This window comes from Cucurbita maxima, unplaced genomic scaffold (assembly GCF_002738345.1).
Source record: "Cucurbita maxima cultivar Rimu unplaced genomic scaffold, Cmax_1.0 Cma_Scf00025, whole genome shotgun sequence".
Lineage (NCBI taxonomy): Eukaryota > Viridiplantae > Streptophyta > Magnoliopsida > Cucurbitales > Cucurbitaceae > Cucurbita > Cucurbita maxima.
Window position 1 is genome coordinate 347,085 of NW_019272041.1, and position 24,521 is coordinate 371,605.

General features: G+C 35.7%; 1 protein-coding gene across 4 annotated transcripts; it reads right to left on the reverse strand.

Annotated features, from left to right (window-relative positions):
• Nucleotides 1–463: 463 nt before the first annotated feature.
• On the reverse strand, nucleotides 464–7,340 carry LOC111498332 (DNA topoisomerase 1 beta-like). Of its 4 annotated transcripts, none has more exons than XM_023149517.1 (16): nucleotides 7,113–7,340; nucleotides 5,423–6,605; nucleotides 5,088–5,282; nucleotides 4,332–4,412; nucleotides 3,621–3,680; nucleotides 3,347–3,441; nucleotides 3,025–3,181; nucleotides 2,816–2,941; nucleotides 2,634–2,714; nucleotides 2,443–2,533; nucleotides 2,173–2,306; nucleotides 1,605–1,673; nucleotides 1,437–1,526; nucleotides 1,234–1,337; nucleotides 983–1,151; nucleotides 464–865 (listed from the first exon to the last, which is right to left on the reverse strand). In XM_023149517.1, exons 2-16 carry the CDS (start codon nucleotides 6,551–6,553, stop codon nucleotides 797–799), a joined length of 2,652 nt encoding a protein of 883 aa, XP_023005285.1. In that variant the 5' UTR covers nucleotides 6,554–6,605; nucleotides 7,113–7,340; the 3' UTR covers nucleotides 464–796. The 4 variants fall into 4 exon arrangements, with proteins under 4 accessions (XP_023005285.1, XP_023005284.1, XP_023005286.1 ...); XM_023149516.1 differs by having other exon boundaries at nucleotides 5,423–6,647; XM_023149518.1 differs by having other exon boundaries at nucleotides 5,423–6,602; nucleotides 6,904–7,340.
• Between the last annotated feature and the right edge of the window lie 17,181 nt (nucleotides 7,341–24,521).

Here is a 24,521-nt window from a genome sequence, read left to right on the forward strand (position 1 = left end):
AGATTTAATACCAACTTGTCAAATTCAGCAATATTTCAATTACATTGACTCAAGGTGTCTTAATCCTTAGTCCTTTTATTTTAAGAGATGGTGTAAAAAATTAAAAGATTGCGTACAAAATTAGTAAATTTGAAAAGTTCACCTGAAACGATTATATTTTAACATGAGCTTACATTAACCCAACGGTTGACATTTTAGTTGATAATATAATATTTTAATATGAGCTTACATTAAGCAAACGGCTTTGAACTGAAATTACCATGGTAGTTGGTACCAATTTACCCTCCAATTGAAGGGATTTAAATTTGTCACTATATGTCGAATGAACATTCGACATTCTAATGATTCATGAAAAGATGAAAAGGGCGTTACGATCATCTATGGGTCGAGCTAAGAACGGAAATTGAAACAAAAATATAGAGTTGAGAAAGAATTGGAGAGATGATATAGGAAGAGAGAGATGAAGAGAAAGGAGGGAGGTATAATCAAATTTATAAAGGTGTTAAAATGTTGAACAATTAGTATAAGGCTGTTTTCATAGCACACAGCTTGTGGGGGTGGAAATGAAATGAGCCATTTACCCCAATATTATAATTAGACGATTAGATAATAAGCATACATCATCATGGGACTCCCCACTTTCCTCTCCAACTAAAGGGATTACAAGGAAAAAAAATCATTGAATATATTGCCAAATAGTACACTTCAATTGTTCCTACTCCATCTCTTCTTTCTTATTTTCTTGAACCACGGCGAAGGATGATTTTAGACCACCACCACAATATAAACACAACAATCAGAATCTGAAGTCGGGATCCACGTCCATTGCCCACGCAAACTTTGCTAGAAGAGACTTGTTGAATATCTATGGATGTACAACAAACATACAAATAAAACAACAAAATTTATGAAACTCAGCAAGCAACACTAAGCCTTCATCTTAAACTAAATTTTCTGTTTGATTCAACAAAATGCAGCTCACCTTTTCGATAGGGACTTCATGACGCTTGCACCATGCGACTGTGATTCGAGGATCAAGGTAGTTGATCTTTGACGTTCCCAATGCCACGGTTTTCAAATCCTCTTTAGTCTGCATATCTCGCTCTATCTTCTCGATCTTTGCATTTGTTTGGGATATCTTCTTCTCTAACCTGTAATATGAGTTCACTGAGAGTTAAAAACTGCTAATGAAGATGTTGAAGTGACTTGACAGTGAATGAAGTTACTACTTACACTTCAGGCGTCAAATTCCTCTTTTGCTTTCCATCAGCATCTTTTAAAGGGGGCTTCCCTTTCTTTGCTCTATCTAGATCAATTTTCAGCTCTTTCAGAATATCCTACACAACAATGATGGATCAACTAAATGCACTGGAGCTGAGCTAAAGGAAGTGAACTGGCAGTATTAAGGTGAACCATGAGAAAAATATGGTTATTACCCTGAGCTCAGAGATCTTCTCATTTAATCTCGACATTTGCGCTCCATGAGATTTTGAAACAGTCCGCTGGTGATTACAAATAATTGCAACCTGTAGTTCAGCAAAATTGGTCAATGTCGTTGCATGAACTTAGTCGAGTAAACCCATGAAACGAGGAACTGAATTTACCTCCTTGTTTGCGTGCTGGTAAATGACAATCTTTTCTGCAACGTCTCCATCTTTAGTTCCTCTGTTTAACTGCCATGGATAACGCCATAAATAATCTAAATCAAATAGAATGAAAGAAAAGGAAAACCATAAATGTAAATTTGTAGAGTTTGATGCTTCATTGCTTTAACTTTTAACATCACCACTCTCCATTAAGAGTTTGTAGAAACATCAAATAAATAGTTAGTGAGACCGCCAAGCCTATGACAAAGTATCCTGAGGTGTTTACAAGTTTGTAATTGATCTAACTTATGGGAAAGCAAATGATCAGAGATGCAATAGTTCATAGAGCTTTAGGGGGCACTTGGTATTTTTAAAACCGAGATATCTGCATTTGGAGTGCAGAGGGTTGAAATGGAGGTAGTATTTGGTTTACAAGAATAAGAGAGGTATTATTGTGATTTGCAAGGATGATGGGATTCCCATATTTCGAACAAAAGGAATGAGATTATAAAACCAAACTCTGTAGACCCATGGCTAAAAATCAAACACCCTGCTAGAGTTATTTTGAAAGTCCAAGTATATTTACCATGTCATCAAGTGTGATAGAAGCATTATATGTACGAAACACTTTTGCAGTGAGACCGGGCATGAGATCCTTCAGATGAGCGTTTAATTTACTTGTATCCAGCTTGTCAAAAAGATCATCAGTTCCACTTTTTCCTGAAGCAAGTAAAAACATGATGCTCTACAGCCTCAGTCATGACATTAATGCATTCTCGTGTTATAGAAAAAGGAAAAGAGAGACAAAAATTAAAAATAAAAAAAAAAGGAAAGAAAAACAAATAAACAAGCTCACCACTTTGAAATTGTGTGATCGCTTTGAATACAGGGAGCTCAACCTCAACAGTATTTTCATACTTGATTGAATCTTTACCGAGGAAATTGAACTGAAGTTAAAGAGTCAACGGGTCATCTCTTGTGGGCATTAAGAACAGGACATCTCTCAACTCTCAAGCTCCTAATTTCAATAAGCTTAAGGATATTTACCTCCAGAAGATTTGGAGGTACTGCTTTGACATTCTCTACTTTAAGTGTACAGCAGCCAACCGTATCAGCTTCATCATCGTCCTGCAGTAGGGACCAACAACTTTTTAAGTCTCCCAGATCAAAATGGTTGAAAAAATAAAATGTAGAGCGCAGGGGAACATAAATAGGCTTGATGACATTACTTTCTCATTCCCAGCCCTAAGAGCTAGTTTATCAATGAGATAAGTAGCAACTGCAATTTGCCTTCGTGTAGGATCTTTGCTTGTAAAATCCTTTGTATACGCATTCCTTATGTTTTTTATGTAATCCTACACAAAACAGCAAGGATTCAACAAATATGATGATTCAACAACCTCAACAAAGAATTGTAAAATTGTAACGAATGGAGCACCTTGAGCTTCCTTGCTTTCTCGTACTTCTCCTTGTCACTCTGTCCTTTCAATGAACTACTAGCCGCCAGGAACACATACTTGAATTCTTTTGGATTTATTGGATCGTTCCAGAAAGCCAACCATGTAACCGTATTGTCATGTCTTACTTCCTTCCACCTGTCAAAGAACTCGGTATTGAATGGAAATTTGAAAAATGATAAAAACAAGAAATTCTGAATCAGTTTAGGTATGTGTCTCTTGACTTTCTAGACACATACAGATCCTTATTCTGCAATATTTTTAATATAACTTAGACAATGGTGGTGTATAGAAGAATCAAACCTTTCACCAGGTATAGGGCATTCAGGGATCGGAGCATCTTTTCCGATATTAATTGTGATGTCACTGGGGTGAATGCGTCTTTTCAACTTCCCCATCTGTAAACACCACCAAGCTTTAAAAGCTGAATCAAGTAACAAATTTCCACATAAATGTAAACTATGAACAACCAAATACTAAAACATACTCATCTCCCCATGGACTACCTTGAAGAATTAACTGAATTATGTCATAAATGCTAGTAAATAAGTAACTTTCTAAATTCTAAACAAGGTACCTTTGGATGTTCTCCACGACCTCGAAATAATCCAGGCGGTTCAACTCTAAAGTTTCCAACCTGGGATACATATTAAGTATCAGAAACTTGTGTACATGCTCTCAGGAATGAATCAATGGATAAGGTCGCAGATAAAATAGATTGCAATGATGAACTTACTGAGAACATAGTAGCAACATGGCATGAATTGTAATTTAATATGAACCAGATATAACATAAGGTAAACAAGTATCTTAACATATGACAACCTGCATTGTAGTTAATCAACTATTACCAGTACTCAACACCCCTCTGAGCTGGTATTTGCTACGAAAATACTCTCATTGTTTGTATCTAAGTAGAACATTAACAAGCTTTTGATAACTATGTCAACATTTTAGACACTAGAGCTGGCACAGTTTCTCATTAGGTTTTCGGAGTACAGTAGACAACATAACAGAAGTTCTCTCACTTCAAAACTAACTACTTTAAATCAAAATTATGTCCTCTAGCCTGTACAATTACATGATTCAATGGTTAATTTAAATACTCCAATGACTCAAAAATGTTATGTGAAATTAACCAAAAACAAAAAAAAAAAAAAAGATTTGTTCAGTGCTTTAACGTTGGGCAAATCATATGAGTAACAATGGAAGATTATTAAAGTAAAAAAAACATCCTCAAGACTAGCTTTTTCCAAAAAGCAAGCAGAGAAAGGTAAATGAGAATTACCTTCTCCTTAACCCCATCAAGAATAGCCCACATGTACTTCTCCTCTTGTTTCATTTTCTCCTCCTTCAGAGCTTTCTTCTCCTGGACAAAAAAATTTCAGAAATGTGAAACCAAAATTAATGAAATTTAATCGCTAAAAAGGCCTGAAGCTCATAGTTGGCTTCAAACAAAATTGAAGATCAACCAATTAAAGAAGACAATTTTTTACAACATTTATCAAATTCTTTTTTTAAATGTTTTTTTAATAAGTTCATTCTTAATTAGAACAGAAAACAATTTAAGTTGAAATTGCATATCAATTAGAAGTAACTATTATGGTTAGACATTTAGCAACAGCCAAAAATGATACATCTTAAATGATGAATAGTTCATATTTTCTTATAACAAAAATGAATAGTTCACATTGAGAAATGGAACAAGGATATCTAGGCAATGTATCTTTAAAACCAAGACATGAAAAGCAAACCTAAAAATTGAAATTAAAACAAAACCTCTAGAAAATTATATGAACAATAAAGCAAAGGATGATTTTTTTTAAAAAAAATCTAAAAATAAACCAGAAAAAAGAAGTTCATAACATTTGGAAATGAGTCCTCCTTTTTCATTGAAACACATCCCCAATTAGGTTTTGGAAATGAAAAAGTAATATGAGACCCAAGAGAAATGCAGAAATCTGAGAAACAATGTTTGCATCAAACTCGTAAACGAACGAAAGATATATAAACAACCAGGAAGATTGAAACATCTTAAACTTACTTCTGTAGTCATCTGTTTCTTCTTCTCCTTTTCTGTCTGATACCAGTCATATATTGGGGTGAAATCACAATCATCCAAATTTTGAATGACATGGTTTTTCCCAAGTAATTTCCGCCAGTCATTCCAGAAATTTTCTTTGAATCTAGGTTTTTGCATATAATCCGTGTCCTTCATCACAGCAAACATGGTTGCAACCTGATAACAAAATTACATATCAACCAAAGAATTTACCACAATTCGATGGTAAAAATGAACCAGTCATGAAACATTTACATGCGACTATGGAAAAATGAAAGAAACATGTTGTAGATTCAACACGTGAAGTTGAGGGGCACCTCTTCTTGTTCAGGAGTCAAATCAACAAGCTTCCCCTTATAAATCATCTTCACCCCATGAGTCTGGTATGGAGGTGGGAAAATGACACCATTATGAACCAAGCTAGTCCATTTTTTCTGTCCATCACCGGAACTGGGCAGCAACTTCGTGGACTTTACATATTTAGATTTCTTGACTGGCTTTTTGGATTTCTTGAATGTTTTCTTCATTGAAGACGAAACAACTTTTGAAACTGTTTTCTTAGAACTTAATGACTTATTCGCTGATACAGCCACCTTCTTCATTCTCTGTGAAATAGGAATATGGTCATCGTTGTCATCTACTTCTTGTTTTGCTTTCACTGATACTAGCTTACTACCCAAAGGAGTAGATGAGTCTGAAAGTTTTGGCTTTTTTGATGAAAATTGAGGCAAATGGGAATCTGCATTAGGAAGAGGTCTCTTGCTGGAAATAACACCAGGTTTTTGGAGCTTATCCCCTGAGATCAAACCATTCTGATGAACTTTTGAAATCAATGGTTTCTTTTCATCAAAACCATGTTGATTACCACCAGATACCCGTGAAGAAGACTTCATGTGAAATTTTGATGACAGAGGAATTTCATCATCAGAATCTGCTGACGATTTTTCGACCTTATTCTTTAGTACCGTTGGTACAAGCCCTTTACCAGGGGGGTTGGATTTCCCTTTCAATCTAAAACTCAATGGTTTATCATCTTCAGAGTCACTACTTTCATTAGTAGGATGCCTATCATTCTCCTCTTTCACAGCAGCCTTTACCAAATGTCTTGATTGGCTATCCGTAGAATCTGAAACTTTTAAAGTTGTACCTGGTGATTTCACAAGTGATGCCTGGATAGAGGAATTGGATGCTTTCTGAGTTCCTACTTGAGATGATTTCATGGGCGATGTCTTTGGCAATGAAGTCGTCCTGTTTTGAGCATTAGAGGTTTGGCCATTGGCTGAACATACATCAGAACCCTGCCTCCCGGACAACTTATTCAACCTCTGTTTAGCTTCAGAATCTAACTGATTTTGCCTAGATGCACTACTCCTTTTGAAAACTATTGGCATGTTGTCCTCATCATCCTCGTCAAACGTTGGCGCTTTTCCAAAAGTCTCAACAGCCATTGTGTAGCTATTGTGTAGAAAGAGCCAGAAAGTCCTTTTACATCAGTATCTGGGCAGAGGAAGAAGACAGACAGAGTAACGAATTAAGTTTCTGCACCAATAACAGCTTTCCGTAAACACCTCCACACAAATTCAATAGCATTTAACCTAACTACTACACTCAAGACGCTGGTTCGTAAAATAGCCCATCCATCAGAGACAATAGTTAAAAGAAAACTAAAAAGAAAAAGAAAGAAACAAGAAGCAGAGTGGAAAAGGGAAAACAGTTGGGGGTCAGAAATCAAACCAAAAGGATGTTCATAACTTGAACTAAATCATGAGAAAGGGTCTCAAAGAAAGCGAAGTTAGACCTAGAACATGTGAAATAAGGTAATCGAAGCAGCAGCAGCAGCAGCAGCAGCAGAGAATTGGAGTAGAGAAATTGAATAAAAGAGGCAGTAAATGAGTTGGGAAAATCCCCAAATTGTAAGGGTGTGTTTCGAACGCAAGAGAAAATGGAGCTGCAACGTTGAATGAGCTGAAGCAGAGTGAGATTGGGGGGAAATCTGAAGATTAGCTGAGGTGAGAAGAAGGTGGGCGGGGTGTGGGGTGTGGAAGAACCTCAGTTGGTTGTTAATGGCGGAATCGATTGAAGAGGGAGAGGGGGAGAGAGAGAGAGAGGGAAGGAAACCTAAAAACGTTTGTCGTGAATCAGAAAAGGAGAAGGAGAAGGAGATGCTTAATTTTCCCCCTTCCACGCCTTTCTGCAGAAAAATAAAAACAAGGGAAAGGAGGGCCTTCCACCCAACACATCTCTCATCCCATTTTTCCATCCATTTTCATATCAAAATTTTATACAACTTTTTATTACCCCAAACTAGTCTATTAATTTTAGTTTATTAATCTCATTTATAAAATATTCTAACAAATTTTGATTAAAAAGTTAAGATTTATTAAAAATATAGGATTCCATACCAAAATAATTTTAGAAGGAATTTAAATAGGTTTGAATACTTTAGATATTGTCCTAAAACGTGTATCTTTCTCGTGAGTGAGAAGCAACTGTTGATATCATGCGGAAGCAGAAGTGTTTTCTTTAGCTCATATTTATTGCTGCTTTTATATCTCAAATGCATGCATTTACATTTATATTTAGTTATCACACCCAGGGAAACCCGAAAAGAAAAGTCCAAAGAGGACAATATCTACTAGCGGTGGGTTTGGGCCGTTACAAATGGTATCAGAGCCAGACACCGGACGATGTGTCAGCCTTCTTGGCCCCAAAGGAGGTGGATTTGGCGGGGGTCCCACATCGATTGTAGAAAGGAACGACTACCAGCAAGGATGCTAGGCCCCAAAGAGGGTGGATTGTGATATCCCACATTGGTTGTGTCCTATAATCATTCACTAATGAATAATTTTCTTTTTTATATCATACCATAAATCAAGTTCCTCTAAGCCCAGTGAGAGGTTGAGATCTAATTGTTAAGCCCCGAAATCAACATTTAAAAGAACTATTCATCTATTACTATATAAGAAAGTGTAAATTTAATCTCCTGAATTTATGTTTCCAACTCTCTATTTAGTCAAATCTTCAAAATGGTAAACATATTGAATTGGTCATAAAAGCCTCACAACCCTCACAAACAAGAGTCCACAACTCACTTAGGATTGAGATCAAGTTGGGAAGAGAATGAACTATTCATCCACGTAGTGGAAGTATTGGGAACCATTTTGATTTTTATTAAAAATTAACAAAGGAATAAATACGAGAGCAAGAACCCTACTTTCTACCTTTTAGAAGTCGTAGCTTGCAAGACTCGGAGTATTCGAACCATGCAAAAGAACAAGGGCAAAGCTTATTAGAGCCTCTTGAAAGAAAATCTAAAGAGATTGGAGGAGAGAGTTTTGAGAATTTTGTGGAGATGTAATTTAATTCTCCAGAGAAAGTGGGAGAGGTTGATGTATTTTGGCTCAACTAGAGGGTCCTACTTATAGTGACTCTTACAAGATCTTTACCAAATAATATATTTGCCTATTTAACATAGGAGGATATAATACTTTATACTATATTTAGATATGGTAATATCCTAATATATTTTTAATTAATTTGAATCTCATTCAAATTTCAAATATATTTTTATTTAATGTATCAAAATACAGTAATTGATTTAATATTTATGGGTATCGAATACAATAAATATATTTTTCCCTTTTAATACATCTAATATATTAAATATTAATTTGAATCCTTCAAATTAATATATTTTTCTCAATTTATATTTAACTTATCTAATATATTAAATATCAATAACCCTTCAAATTTTCTTTAAAATAAATGGAACCTTTTAGTTTCACTATGGACCTACCGATTGAGCTGATACAAAATTAATTAATTAAACTCTTTAATTAATCAATTTTCATTCATTAACTATAGGTCACTCCACTATAGACCTAAAGTTGCACTCTTATGCAGTGCAGGACAAGTTATGTCTATTGATATAATCATTACAAGCAAGTCGATCCTTCACGAGTTGTTCATAATTACAGCTAGGTCAAAAGTCAGTTTTACCCTTATAATTACATCTTTCACCTTTAAGTATCAATGATTGAACAATTTGTTTATGACCCAATCATAAACCAAGTCTCTCTCAGGCCAATGAGAGGGTGAGCCCCATTATTCAAGTCCCAAAATCAGTACTTAAAAAGAACAACTCATCTACTTTCCTTGTATGGAAATGAGTGAATTGCATCTCATGATATTATGTTACCAACTCTTTATTTGGTCAAGTCCCAAAATGGTAGGCATATTAGTTCGGCTAAAAGAGTCATTCTCACTCATGTAAATTAAAGCACAAGCCCTCACAGACAAGAGTTCATAACTCACTTAGGATTAAGATCGAGTCGCATATGATTATCATGTGAAATATTAATCTTCTCAATTAACGAATTTATAAAGAGAGATTAAATATTTTTTGGTCCAGTCTTATACAAACTCATTGTATAGGATACCTCCACTACTTACATGTCTCCACATGAACAATTTGGATCAAATCATTTGTAACGATTACAAAGTGGGCCGTATCAATAGCGTTACCAGGATAAGTCACTCAATCTTATCCATGTACTATATACTCTTTAGGTTATTACTTGAATACTATCCTCTTGTATGTCAACTACATACGGTTCAAGATTACATTAATAGTCTTGGATTAATTAATTGCGAGACTTTATGGCATAAATCCCGACACATAACTCACTTAGGATTGAGATCGAGTTGCATATGATCATCCTATGAAATATTATTCTTCTCGTTGAACAAATTTAGAAAAGAAATTAAATATTTTGTGATTCAAACTTATACAAGTTCATTGTATAAAATACTCTCGCTCACATGTCTCAACTTAAACGATTTAGATCAAATCATTGTAACAAGTACAAAGTGGGTCGTATCAATAGTGTTACTTAGATTAGACACCCAACCTTATCTACCTTATCCATATATTGTCGACCTTTTAGGTTACTACGGGAACATGATACTCCTCTGTGTAAACCACATACTATTCAAGATTACACTAGTCACTTTAGATTTTTATATAATGCATGATATTAAACTATAAATAAAATAATCAAAATTATTATTAAGAATTAATTACAAGGTTTTCAGGCAAAAACCTAACGACATTGATATATCTTATTTAACGCAACCGTGGTGGAACTGTTTATCAAATAAGTTAATTTGTATACCATATTACTTAGTTTAATAGAAGTCCAGTAAGAAAAATTAGTCTACTTTTGAAGATTCATATATAACAATTTTGATCGCAGTTAAAATCTAAGTTAATATGTTATACTACTCCATGAATCACATAAGGCACAAAACTATACACAATTTAACTGTCACAACTTAATTTTCGAAGTTTTGAATCTCGAACCATGACTAAAAAAAGACAAGACAACAATAAACAAATTGAAGTAAAGGCAGTAAAAATATGGTAAGATTTTGCGTGAATTAAAGTCATACAACACCATAGTCAAAATTTAAAACGTAAACATTACAAAACAGGTGCTATTCAAGTTATTTACAATCGGGAATCGGGTGACAGGAACGAGATATAAAATGTGTATAAATAACAACCCACAATATAACATACGAACCTGATGTCCTGAGTCAACACTTATCTGTGACAACACATCTCCCCAGCACTCTCTCACATCAACCAGGTGCATCGCTCACTTGAAAAAGAAAATATTGAAAGTGGTGAGTATAAATATACTTAGTAAGCAATATACTTGCAGAGTCTTATCGCATCCTTAACCTAGTAGGAATTCACGAGCTTTACTATGAGCTTAGGAAATTGGGGCCTAATTCTACAACTATGCAAGCTTCTAGGAGGACCACGTAGTTTCATGCGGACTTCTAGACTGAATCTTACCTCTAGAGGTGTGTATAGGTTTTTCCAACCTTTTGTTCTTTAACTTAGGTAGCATGTTATGTCTATGTAGTGGGATGGCCGACGTTCTGGTTTGAGGTGGGACAGTATGGTGTCTGTCAATCTGAACATCATCCATGAAAGGTTATCTGGCGCACCCTTCTACAGGACCATAAAGTCACCTAAGTTTGGGGAGAGAGACCCTTTTTGTGCTAGTATAGTGACCTTGGTTAGGAGACCTCTTGCAATTTCCAAAAGGTTGAGGCTGTCATCTTGACACACTACCCTAACCGGCCTAGGCCTAATTCAATAGTACTACTACTGGAGTAGAAAAGGTAGTAGAGACTCTGATGACACCGTTCTTAATGCTAATAGCCTATATTGCTACATTAGTCATCTTTGGATGCCATGAAGGTCTACTAGATTCTTAGAAGCGTCTAGGTAGTTTAAATATCATTGCTCATTTCTAGGATGTTCAGGACTAACTCCTCGGAGCTAATCCAATTTCTGGGTACACACAAGTCTAGACCTCCAACAACTGTTCAGGATCCTAAGGTGCTCGATCTATTGAAAACGTGGAAACGTACTGACTTAGGTCAACTCAAAACCGCCCTAGCTCTAGTGCCCTAATCTTAACTTGGTTCTCTTGCGTATACTTTGTTAGGGGTGTTAATACAATGCTTTATGATCCCCTAAAGCATTGTATTCATAATCTAAACATTTTTGCAAGCATTAGAGATATAATTGTATCAATCAACTAAAGCACCAAATTCATAAACTAAACATTCATGCAACAAATAAATCACAATAATCCCTCTACGTTTCTCATACAGTGGAAAACATTTAAAACAACATTTAACTCAAAGTCTAGGGAAATTCATGCAACAACGAAATATAAAATAAATCACAATAATCCATCTACGTTTCTCATACAGTGGAAAACATTTAAAACAACATTTGACTCAAAGTCTAGGGAAATTTTGAAAAATTCTTATATCATACCTAACTAACTCATCCAATTTTTCCAGACTCAAACTCGTCATGCATATTCTCTTCCTAGTTGTACTAAAAGTTTTTTTAAAAATAGCATGCATCTCGGAATCTGATCCGAGGGAAAATTAGTAATTTTTCATAGCATGCATACCATGTATTCTCATCCAAAATTGTCCTTTCAAGTCTAAAACATGCATCCCTATAAGTATTGTTTGGAAAGGTTCGAGTGACTATTTGGATGACACGTGCACTTTTTGAGCTCAATTGCCCACTAGAAAAGTGGCCAAAATTCATGAAATTTCTTTGATGGGTCATAATTCAATATCAAACACGAGCGAGAAATAGTTGAATGGAGGTTGAAAAGACAATAAAGGAGACTTACACACACCTTCACGTGCCTATACGTGTGAAAAGGGAGATTCCACGTGCAATTCCATGCACGTAGCAGAGGGAGTACACGCGAGCTGATGAATTGGGCTAGTTCGCGGTCGATGGATCAGGTCGTGAGTTGGCAGGTCATACTTGGGTTATCGAGTTGGATTGCGGGTGTGGATCAAATCGAATCTAGGTGGCACTTCACCACTGGACGCCAAATACATTGCTCCAGCCATATTGTCACATGTGTTCAATGACACAGCCCGACACACTTGCCGCTTCTTAGCATGATGTGTGTACTTCCCCTTCGTCGACTCAAGGTTTCTTAAAGAAAAAAAAAAGTGGGAAATATTCCCTAAAATAACGTATCAAATTTTGAGAATTTAATTCCATAACAATATTTGAGGAAAAAAATCAAACGAAAATATGTAACTCTTACCTCCATTCTTTCTCAATTATGAATGGATTATGATGATTCAAATGCTTTGATTTGTTCCCCTTAGTCCAATAAACCGTTCTCGTAAAGAGTCCAATGTCAAAATCAAACTTTAAGCTACCGATATATCACGTGGACCTCAACTTGAAATTCCACCTCTAAAATTTCTAATAAAGTTCCAAAAGTTTATACTTTAAACGGAAAGAACATTAAATACTCATTTGAGTGTTACGTTAACTAACAACTACACATGTTTCTTCTTACTAGATTGAATTATATTCATTTTTTAAAATTCATCTTAGGTAGTTTACTCTAATTTGTTAGAGTAGCTTTCAAATGGGCCAAGAAAAGTGTCATGTGTGACACTAGATACATCATAAATAGACAACGATTTCAAGTACGTAACGAGGAAAGATCAATCAATCCACAGGTAGATCCCAAGTTATAGACCTAGTTACTATGTTGTTAAATTATTATGTCGAACCTTCCATCTCTAAATGCAACTAGACAAATATTTGTAATAAAGTAAGGGTGGAGAAAGAATTTGGTATCTTAACAAATGTTTACTTTAGAGATAAACCTAAAATTGATATATTTTATTAAAAGGAGTAACAAAAGAATTTCATACCTTAGAAGGAAGAAATTCTAAGTTATGTTTGCCCAATTTCGCCAAGCTGATTTTGACCCTAATGAAGGTAATTGAAGTTAGTATGATGCCCTTTTTAATAAATTCTAAGTTAAATTTGAATATAATTGTGAAATACTATCTAAATGAAATGGACATCTTAATAGGAAATGACTTACCGCGATAATTGGAGTAACTTCGAGGAATGGAAGACAAGCGTACTCGAATTTAGGGAAATCCTGGCTAATGCTAACCAAGTACGTGGCTTTACTATAGGATAGGTTGGACGACTTGTTTGATGTATGACGATACGTTCCTAGTGACCCCTGCACGTGTCATTTATACTTTATACTTATGATGCTCTGATTATATTATATGACGATGATGTACAATGTATGACATATGATGACGAGAATAAGTTATATGATGATGTCATATGATGTTATATGATGTTTATGATGTTGTATATGATGACGTTGTATGATAATGATGATGCATGACAACCTGACGATGTAAGAATATGAAATTCCTTAATATGACGTTATTTTTCATACTAAGGTGAAATGCATATTTAGATGTCATGTTGTATTATGACGATGATTTTCATAGGACAGAACCCTAGTTAATGTTAATGATGATGAATGTACGAAGACTAATACAAGTATATTACTTATAGTAATATGTGAACGAAACTTATGGTTGTGTCAAAAGATGATTTAATAATGAGAAATTATAGGGACCACATGCATTCTATGTGTACATATACATCAGGCTACTTCCACTTTTTATGATGATGAGTATGGACGCATATTGTAACGACCCTAAATTTCCACATACTCCGAGTCGCTACTAACGTCCCAAGCTCATGTATAATGCGAAAATATAACTCTTACATAAACATCATTTATAGTGTAAACTTTGAGAAACCCTTAAAACAACTTTTTCTTTGAAAACACAGTTATGGAAATATGAAATACTGAAATTTACAAAAAAATAAAAGCAATACAAAATAATTTAAAACAATGGAATGCATAACAACCTATTCTAATATAAACCTAGAAATTTAAATATGAATCTACCCTATGCACATGCCATAGTTTATGCTCGTGATGTCGTCATCCTACGTACAAGTGCACCTTTCCTTTACCTGAAACATGATGTGGCACATGGCCTGAGTATTTCGAAAAATACTCGGTAAGTGGCCCCACTATAAGGGGCCATGCAAATGCAAACACATGCAATCATGACTTAGGGACCTATCTCTAACATCATAGGGGTGTCCTCCAGTCTCAGGCAAATTAGATATGTAGCATTTCTCTACACACGACTCACACGTGTGACTGTGAATTTCCAGGGCACTCGCACACCCCCTGGATCCTCTGGTCAAGTTAATCTATAGCGATGTCCGGAGGTCAGCCGAACCCCATAGTGTCATGCGCCTCATGAACATCATAATCATCATACGGTGCGTATTCGCACTCTTCATCATATTATGCGCGTTCACACTCATCATTTTTAAGGGAAGTAACCCTATGCTTATGAACACAGAGTATGCATGAAGTCCCTCTAAATCTATCGTAATGTCTCTTTTGACACAACCCTCTAGTCTCATCTCTCTGTTACTCTAGGCAACACATACTTATGGATATTTATATTAATATCATTTTCATGTTCTTAGGGTTGTGTCCTATGTCGATCTAACGACATGATGCAATATGACACTCATCATCATATAACATGCTCAATATGGAAAACATCATCATATTAAGGTAAACGTGATGCAATCATCATACTCATCATATTGCCATAAAGTGCATCAAGTATATCAAGTACATCATTCATCAAAATATATATACACACGCACATCATCAAGTATCATAACTCATACATCATCATATACTAGTACACAACATCATACGGTACAACTCATACCTCATCATAACTCATATATCGTCAGATGCTAACATATGACATCATACGATACAACTCATACATCATCATTTACTAACATACGACATTGTACGACACAATTCATACATCATCACAACTCATACAATTTGTAGTCTATCTTATAGTAAGGTCCCTTACTTGGTTGGCCTTAGCCGGAGTACTTCCTAATTTAATTAACGTAAGCTCTCGTTCCTTGAGAGCTACTCCAAAGGGTACTGGAGTTTGCTTCCTATCACACTGTTCTATCACCTTTTGTTAGTATTTCACATTTTAATTAATAATCCAACGAATAATGTGAAATACGATTCTAAAACGATTTTTAAAAATCGAATAACATGTTTTCATTGTTTCTAAATTGTGTTGGGTAATAAAACTTAAAATAAAAATATATGAGGAATGAATGATCCATCATTTTTTTGAATTTTATTTATGGTATTTTTCATTTTGAATGAAATCTTATTTTCTTTCCTTTCCTTCCTTTCCTTAAGAATGATATGCAATTAACCCTAAACACATTTTCAATCCATTCTAGTTTTCTTTTCTTTCTTAAAATCATGAACGGTCATCATGTCTCGCATGACATTCAGTGGTCTGCTGACCTCCAAATGTCACTACGAATAACTAGCTTTATTATGATGGGTCCAGGGGTACAAACCACCTAGGAATTCACGCTCGCACATGTGGTTCGTGTGTAGGGAAGTATTACACATCAAATTTAATATGAGTTGGAGGCTACCTCTATGATGGTTTTAACGATAGGTCCCTAGAGCATGAGTTGCATGCGTTTGAATTTCTCGAACCTAATAATGGGGTCACTTATTTAGTATTTCTTAAAATACTCAAGTGTGCTACTTCTATTTTAGGTAAAGACAAGGCATCCTTGTATGGTTAACAACTACATCGCAATCAGAGACCATGGCGTGTGCATAGGCTAGTATTGTTTTAAATTCTTAGAATTGGGTTAGTATAGGGCATTTTGCCTTTTATATTTTTAATTAATTTATTAATATTCTTTGTATCTTATTTTGAATCATGTTTTCGAACACGTAAGACCATGATCGTGTTTTAAGTTGAAGTAATGTTTTAAGATAAAATTTATTATTTACGAAGACTTTTAAAGCTTTGATTCCCGCATAAGAGCATAGAGTATGATGACAGTAGCGACTTTAGGTTAGCAGAAATTTAGGGTCGTTACAAGTGGTGTCAAAGTTATAGGATAAGCTTGACATGTTCCGTGGTCCCACCGTCGATATTCCAACACTATTAGGTATATTTTGTATAAAATAACAAAAAGAAATGTCCTTGATGGCATGTACTTGGTTGCTAAATGTGATATAGCATGAAATATGAGGAATTATGAGTATGTTGTTGATTTTAGCATGCTGTTGATATGGTTGCTCTATTACAGGATTTTAATACTATGCAATATAATGTATTCATATAAGCGAGTCTTACATTTATGAAAAATTATTTTGGTTTTTAGAACCATGCTGTCTAGAGGACGTGAAAGACGAAGACGAGGAAGAGGACGAACCCTTATTAGAAGTAGAGGAAGAAATATCTTGGTTTCTCTCTCTTTCTCGAAATTGCAAAGCACATTTCTATTAATTTTTCTCTCTTTTCTCATTTTCATATCTTTTAATCTTTTCTTCAGCAAAGTTGTAGATCATAATTCAATATATGTCCTGATATTTTTTTTCTTGAATTTTACTTCAACATTGACTGATTTATGGATGTCCAAAGTAGGTATTGTTCATTCTTACCATTTTTGGAGTGAGCTCCTAAAACAGCAGTTTTCGGCTCGGATGTCGGCCAAGTTCCTTCACGAAATTTGTGGAGAGTACTTCCTAAGAGAACATATCAAAATTTTAGGCCTTAACTCATAAGAAATAGCTCATATCTGAGGAAAAATCGTGAAAGATTACATTATGGATCTTCTCGGTTCTTGACAGAAAAATAGGACTCCGGCCACCTAAATCTTCTACTTCCTTCCAAAAAAGGCTCCTTGCATCATGGTGTTGACCGAAATAGACTCTGACGATAGTTTCGGTGAGTCTTTCGATGGTTCATTCTTCCTCTAATGTATAGTTCTCTCAACTCTCCCTCTCACTTTCCCTCTTTTGGATGACTTTTGCTATGGTTCCATTTGGACTCTTTAGTGGTTGGAGGGGCAAAATTACCTATTTGTCCCTCACCTAACTTTGACTTTTTTTTTTTTTTATTATTATTATTTTTTATTTTTTATTTGGGTGCTACATTGGATTTCTAAGGAATACTACATCATATAAATTTTTAGTCTAAGGTACGCAAAACTTTTTCTACAATTTTCTTGTCGGGCATATATTCTCCTTTGCTTCTCATATTGTTGGAGATTATCATCACTCTTCTAAAATAATATGTGATACTCTCATCTTCGTATCTCTAGGATCTCAGATTCTCTCCTTAATACATTAAGAAGAGATTTCTTCACTTTTTGGTTTCCACCAAACTTCACTTCGTTGAGTCCCAGACAATCTTGGTGACATCCAAGATTTGTTCAAAGACAGTACGATCAATTTCCTGAAAAAGGTAATGTGTTACTTGGTGATCTTTGAGTCTAGCATCATCAAGGTGGCTCTTTTGTGCCTCGGTTAGCATTGTTCCTTCCACTGGTTCTGAGAAACCAATCTCTACCACACTACATAGACCCTTTGCTCTGAGCAAATTTTCCATCAACTCACTCCAATGATCATAGTGACCATCGAAATGAGGGATCTTCGTTAAAGGTTGTATTCACTTATACTCTCGGTATTTGATCACTAAAAAATTGCTACTTTACAAAGCCTAGTGGTGGCACTGATATCTATCGTAAGGTTTTCACAGAACAATACAATGACTAAGCCAAAAACATAAACAATTTGAGTTTTAAGTGATGATATTATTGAATATTGAGCTTTAACTTTTATAGCCTTCCAAATAACTAGATAAATAGAAACTACCACAAACCAAATAGCTAAAAAAAAAAAATACTCTAATTATCCCAAAAGAAACCATCTTTATTTAACCCTACTTGACATAATCAAATTCTTTTAACATCTTGAATCAATTTGGAATTTTGTTTCTCAGTCCTCTCCTTTACCTCATTGTGCAATGTTTGATCAAATATGTACTTGTGGCTGCTTCACTAAAAAAAAATATTAGAAAGAAGGAAGCAAATCAAGAGGCTCAAGTGGATTAATTCTATAAATAACTTCAAAAAAGAAGAACCATGAATGGTACTATGAATTGATCTATTGTATGTAAACTTTACAAATGGTAAACGTTCGTCACAAGACTTAATATTCTTAGAAATAATAGTCATAGCAACTCTCCACCTCAGTTTGTGTATCAGAGAATGACATGTAGTTGAAAACAACAGCTAGGTACCCAATTTACCCATAATACTTTCTAAAAGTGACCAAGGAAGATTACATGGAATCCCTGGGATAAGTCTACAATATGTTTTGCATCATCCGTCTTGCTGCATGCAATAAAATGAGTCATTTTACTAAATCTATCTACCACACCAAAAATACTATCTTTACTGTGTTTTAGTGTGCGACAAACCAAGAACAAAATCCATAGATATATTAGTCCAAGGTTTGTTAGGAACATTCAAAAGAATATACCATTCATTTAGTTGTGATCTAGATTTAACTTCTTTGCATTTAAAATATTGGATACAAAACTTATGACATCGTTCTTCATCTTCGGCCAAAACAAGTGTTCATGCAACATATTATAAGTTTTATTAATCCCAAAATAAGCTAACACCATGTGCTTCTTTTACAAGCAAATCCCTTCTAGAGAATGTAGGAATACAAAGCTTACTTTTCTTAAATAAAAATTTATAAAACACATAATAATCATCCACGTTTTTTTCGTAAGACAAGACGCATAAATAGTTCCAAAATCATGGTCATCCCTATATAATTTTTTAATATGCTCAAATCCAAGAATTTTGCACCAAGTAAAGAGATTGTACATTCTAAATAATGCATCAACTACCGTATTATCCTTACCTTGCTTATATTTTACGACATACAGAAATGTTTCAATAAACTCCACCTACTTTAAATGCCTACTGTTTAGTTTGATGCGACCTTAAAATACTTTGAGCTTTCACGATTAGAGTGGATCACAAATTCTCTAGACTAGTAGTGTTGTGCTTATTATTTAGTTTGATGTGACCCTTAAAATATTTTAAGTTTTCATGAGAGTGGATCACAAATTCTCTAAACAATAAGTAGTGCTGTCACATCTGCCGTGTGCAAACTAAAGCAAACAATTCTTCAACATAGATAGGATAGTTCAATGCTACTTCATTTAATTTTTTACTCAAATACATTAAGAGTTTTCCATCTTGCACCTATGCCCAAAGCACTCACACTCAATTTCAAACTATTCTTTTGCATATCTCCATTCAAGACAACATTATTTTTCACTAAGATATTATTAAAATTTGTACACGTGTGCATTTTTAAACCGAGGTAGTTTGCGAAAAGAGATTTTTTCTCTCCTAATCTTTGACCAAGCAATTAAAATGATCCCAAATCATTTCTTAAAAAAATTAAAATTAGGGTAAGAGCGCCTATTTTACCCCACCCACGCTCTTTAACTACTTTCACTATTTCTGCGACGGCGACCCTTCTCAGATCTGCAACAGTACCCACCTCCGCCGTTTCACCACCTACCCGACGACCCGTCCCGGCTACTCGCTCATCTGCAACGGCCAACTTTTGCTTTCCCGGTTCTGCGGCGGAAAGTGCTTCCAGCGATGATCAAGATACACTGTGATTAACTTAGTGCGTTTGTTCCCTTTCAGTTACGATCCAGTCGGCAGCGACGTTTTCAGCAACTCCAATCGTTAGGAATTGAAGTGCATTAAGGATCTTAGTAAGTATTTCACATTTTAGGATTGTTTGATTATCTGACTCTTGAACTTGTTTGTATACTCTTAAGTTGCATCTACTGTCAAATTGATGAATTGTGTGGTTGGATATGTTTGAGAAAATACGCATTGTTTTGACTGTAACACAGAATAATACTCCCAAAGAGCTACCCTTTTCAACTGAATAAGCCTCAATAGTAGATAAGGCACAAATGGAGCTGGAATTGTATAGTCAGGATGGGAGAAAGAAGTAAAATGTAAATGCCATGCCCTAGGAATATATTGAAGGTCTAACGAAGAAGGAGAGGAAGAAGGAAAGGAACATGAGTAGATGACAGAGATATTAGGCATTCGAACAGTGAATGCCGTAGAAGGTAAAAAAACTTCAAGATGAGTGGCAAGGTCAACGAAAAAAAAAAAAATGATTTTGCTTTCTTAACCCTTTTTGGAAAGGAGAAATATTTGATCCATTTTCCTCTGGAATCTTACGGTTTGGATATGACCGGACAACTACCGATATCTCAAAATCTCCTTTCTAAGAATATTGGTTGTGATATTGATCTTACGGGGGGAACGAAATCAAAGTACATATATACAACGTCAGACCCTCTATGTAGTTGTCACGTCAGACCCTCTATGTAGATGTCACGTCAGACCCTCTATGTAGATGTCACGTCAGACCCTCTATGTAGTTGTCGAGATTCTTTCACGAGGTAAAGCATAAAGCAGCTGAGGATTTCATTCACCGAGGATGCTAGGAGATTGAGAAATTGTGATTTTAAAAAAGTTTTCTGTTTGATGTCATTTCAACATCAGAGAGGAGAGGGAGGAGGACACATCTTTGAAAATGCTATATAGAAGAATCTAAAGTTGACTTACCGGACCCAGCACCTCTATGGGTCGATCTGGAATGACCAGACCACACATCCGTATGAGATAAGAACCCTTAAACGTTGAAGCACCTTGCTCATGCCTTCTTGCTGATCTAAGCTCACCACCCTCATGATGAAAAAGACCTTCATACACTACCCACAATAAACACTAAAAATGCAGGCTCATATTTTTAAATTGCTCATGATGTGAATTACACTTGTGGTTCCTACCTTATTCGGTTCCTAAATTTCTAAAAGTTTCATCAAGTAGTTTTTAAAGGGCCCATCTAATATTAGTTAGTTGAAGTAGGATTTGGTTATTAACTTGTGTGCTTCACGGTTACGGTCATACTTCATCAATCCTGTGCACTCACGACAAGCTTTTTCAAACCTCATTCACATTTTTCGCTCGACTTAATGGCTTCGTCGAATCTTAGGCAAGGTTTTTGTCAATCGAACATCACTGGTGCGAAATCTAAACTTGTTCGGCCACACATTTCCTATATGTGGATGTTCAATCGTTTGCAATACAAATGACTTGCCTCTACACTAAGACAAGTCATTAGGCTTCTACGAGCCAAGGTCTCTCAATGCAACGTTGCACCCCATTATCTCATCTCGGTTTTCAACAACACAACCCATTCATCGTGATTCCATCCCATGTCTCGAGACAGCTTGACCATCTTGGCTTTCTCGGACACATTTGCTTGAAAACTAGCTCATGTGTCGACCATCTCATCAAGACATCCCAAACATCCATCCATTCGGGTTCTCATCAGGAATTAAACTCTCCTATGTCCATACTAGATCATTTACATCTGTTTCAGAAATGGGTGTATAATCCAACCTCCGACACATGAGCTGGGGCACAATACTGACACACTCGTGGCATTTGGCACTGTTGTTGAAAAACCCGTTTCAAAGGAAGACGCTCGAGATGCTCATCTTGTGATGCTCGCCCACGTCATGACACACATACGTGGCATAGACTAGCTCGCTTAAGCCACAGGTCCAAGGTGGTGGAGAATTGGCACCTCTCTCTATAGTACATTTTGAAAAAATTTCAATCCTTGTAGCGTGTACATCATTTTGATAAGTGGACATACGACCATGTGCATAGTCCGTCGAGTATTTAATTGAAACCAAATTTTGTGAGCTTTCATTTTTCATATAGATGGACTTAAATTCAGAGTCGCATATCGAACTCTGACTTCTAAGGTTATGGCCTGGGCCCTTCCCAGCCCTCTTTGAGCTTGTCTGCGACACTTGTTTCCTCTTGTTCTCTTGAACTTTGTGTATGCCTCGACTTAACTTAAATGTACACTCTTGGAGTGTTGGATGATGCACTGTTCTCCTCGGTCGCATCATGACATTTTTCAATTTTAGCCCTCATGTGGCTGCAAGAGCACCACTTGAGGGTCGCCCCGTCTATATTGCATGGGGGGAGGGGGAGGGGGGGGGGGGGGNGGGGGGGGGGGGGGGGGGGGGGGGGGGGGGGGGGGGGGGGGGGGGGGGGGGGGGGGGGGGGGGGGGGGGGGGGGGGGGGGGGGGGGGGGGGGGGTCACAAACTACTTTCTCTCAGTGAGGTTGTGACACTCTCCCCCACTTAACCTAGACATCGTCTTCGATGATTTTTTTGAAGGCACAATCGTATCATTGATTGCAATATTCTCCCCCACTTAATCTCGGCAACGTCCCAATGACGACCCGAATATTGGATTGTTTGCTCGCTTGACCTGCTGGCTTGCTCGTGCTTTTAGAATGAATGAGGAAACTTATGCACTACTTATGAGGAAATTGTATTGCAAAGGTTTGTCAAAACTTATTATAAGCGAAGACTATTCCAAGAAAATTTTGGGCTGAAGTTATACAAATTGTTGCCCACATGATGAACTATTAAAAGCATCTTGTTACGTGTGTCTTGATGGGCAGTTACGTACTTTTTCTATTGGTCAATATCACAAAGTTGTCCTAATCTCCTTAAGATCTTTCATACATACTCTTAATATCATATATGGTAGATTTTCTTAGTATTTTGAGTCTTTTAACGTCTTGAAAATATCTTAGAATTCTCATAGACATATTTTGGTCCTTTACCACCCCAAATCTTGATTTAACTTCTCCATATTCAAATGGTCTTGTAACTTTGTATAATCAGTTTAAACCATGACATAAGGTTTCTCATTATTTTAATCATTTTGCCCACACCTTTGGTTTATCCCTTTATCATAATCTAATTGTAACCAAATTTCACACCTAACCTCTTCATGTCATATTGAGTCTTCTCTAAAAATTTCATGACCAACAAAATTCATTTAGAAAGTTTGTGGCTCAAACGCTTCATTAAAATCAATATTCATGTAGACAGTAAGGTTGGAAAACCTTCCCTACTTAACTTTAATTTCATCGTTCCCTTCCTCATCATCTCCTTTTGCGTCCTTTAGGTGACATGTTTCTAAAATCAACTCATAGTTTTCCTTAAATTTACTACATGCTATCGTAATTCACATCATATTACATATCATCATAAAAATACAATTTGGTCCGTATGATATTTTCACAAACAAATAAATAGGTCAAACATCATTCTTTACCAATAATAAAATCCAAGCTATTAAATTCAATCATACGCTACATTTAACAATGGTAAGTAATCAAAAACATTTTTTTTTTATCTAATGCATGACATACCTAATGGTCAAGACATCGACTGAAGGACCATGGAACATATCAAGCATATCTCATAGCTTAGTCTATATTATCTATAACCTAGAACTCTAATATTAACTATAGTGAACCTAGATTTCTACTAACCTAAAGTCGTTATCATCATCATAACCTATTCTCTAATGTAGGATTAAACATTTAAAACTTCATAAAACACTGTCGTGACTACGTGTTCGAAAAAATCTTTAAAACAACATAATGAAATAAAATGAAATAAATAAACAATAAAAGTAAAAACACAATATCCTAATCCAATGTCTAAGAAATAAAATACTACTATCCTATGCCTGTGTTATGGTCTTGACTTGTGATGCCATCATCAACTGTACGTAGATGTCTTGCCTTGACCTAAAATAGAAATAACACACGTCTTTAAGTATTTTAATAAATACTCACTTAGTGTTATTGGGGGTGAAAGAATGCAAACACATGCAACTCGTGATTAGGGATCTATCATTAAAACCATCATAGGGGTGACCTCTAGTCTGGACAAAATTGGATGTGTAGTACTTCCCTACACATGACCCACATATGCGAGTATGGATCTCTAGACGGTTTGCACTCTCCCTAGACTCATCATAGTCGAGCTAGCTGTTCGTAGAGACGTTCGGAGGATAACAAACCCCTAAGTACCATGCGAGTCATGATGTTGATCATCATCATATTGTA

What these genes read in the sequence shown, in the direction of transcription:
- LOC111498332 (XM_023149517.1), bottom strand. Translation starts at nt 6,553, where the DNA reads ATGGCTGTTGAGACTTTTGGAAAAGCGCCAACGTTTGACGAGGATGAT. An exon ending in TTAGGGCTGGGAATGAGAAA is followed by an intron (nt 2,715 to 2,815) that starts GTAATGTCATCA and finishes TCCCTACTGCAG; the next exon opens with GACGATGATGAAGCTGATAC. An exon ending in AGGAATTTGACGCCTGAAGT is followed by an intron (nt 1,152 to 1,233) that starts GTAAGTAGTAAC and finishes CTCATATTACAG; the next exon opens with GTTAGAGAAGAAGATATCCC.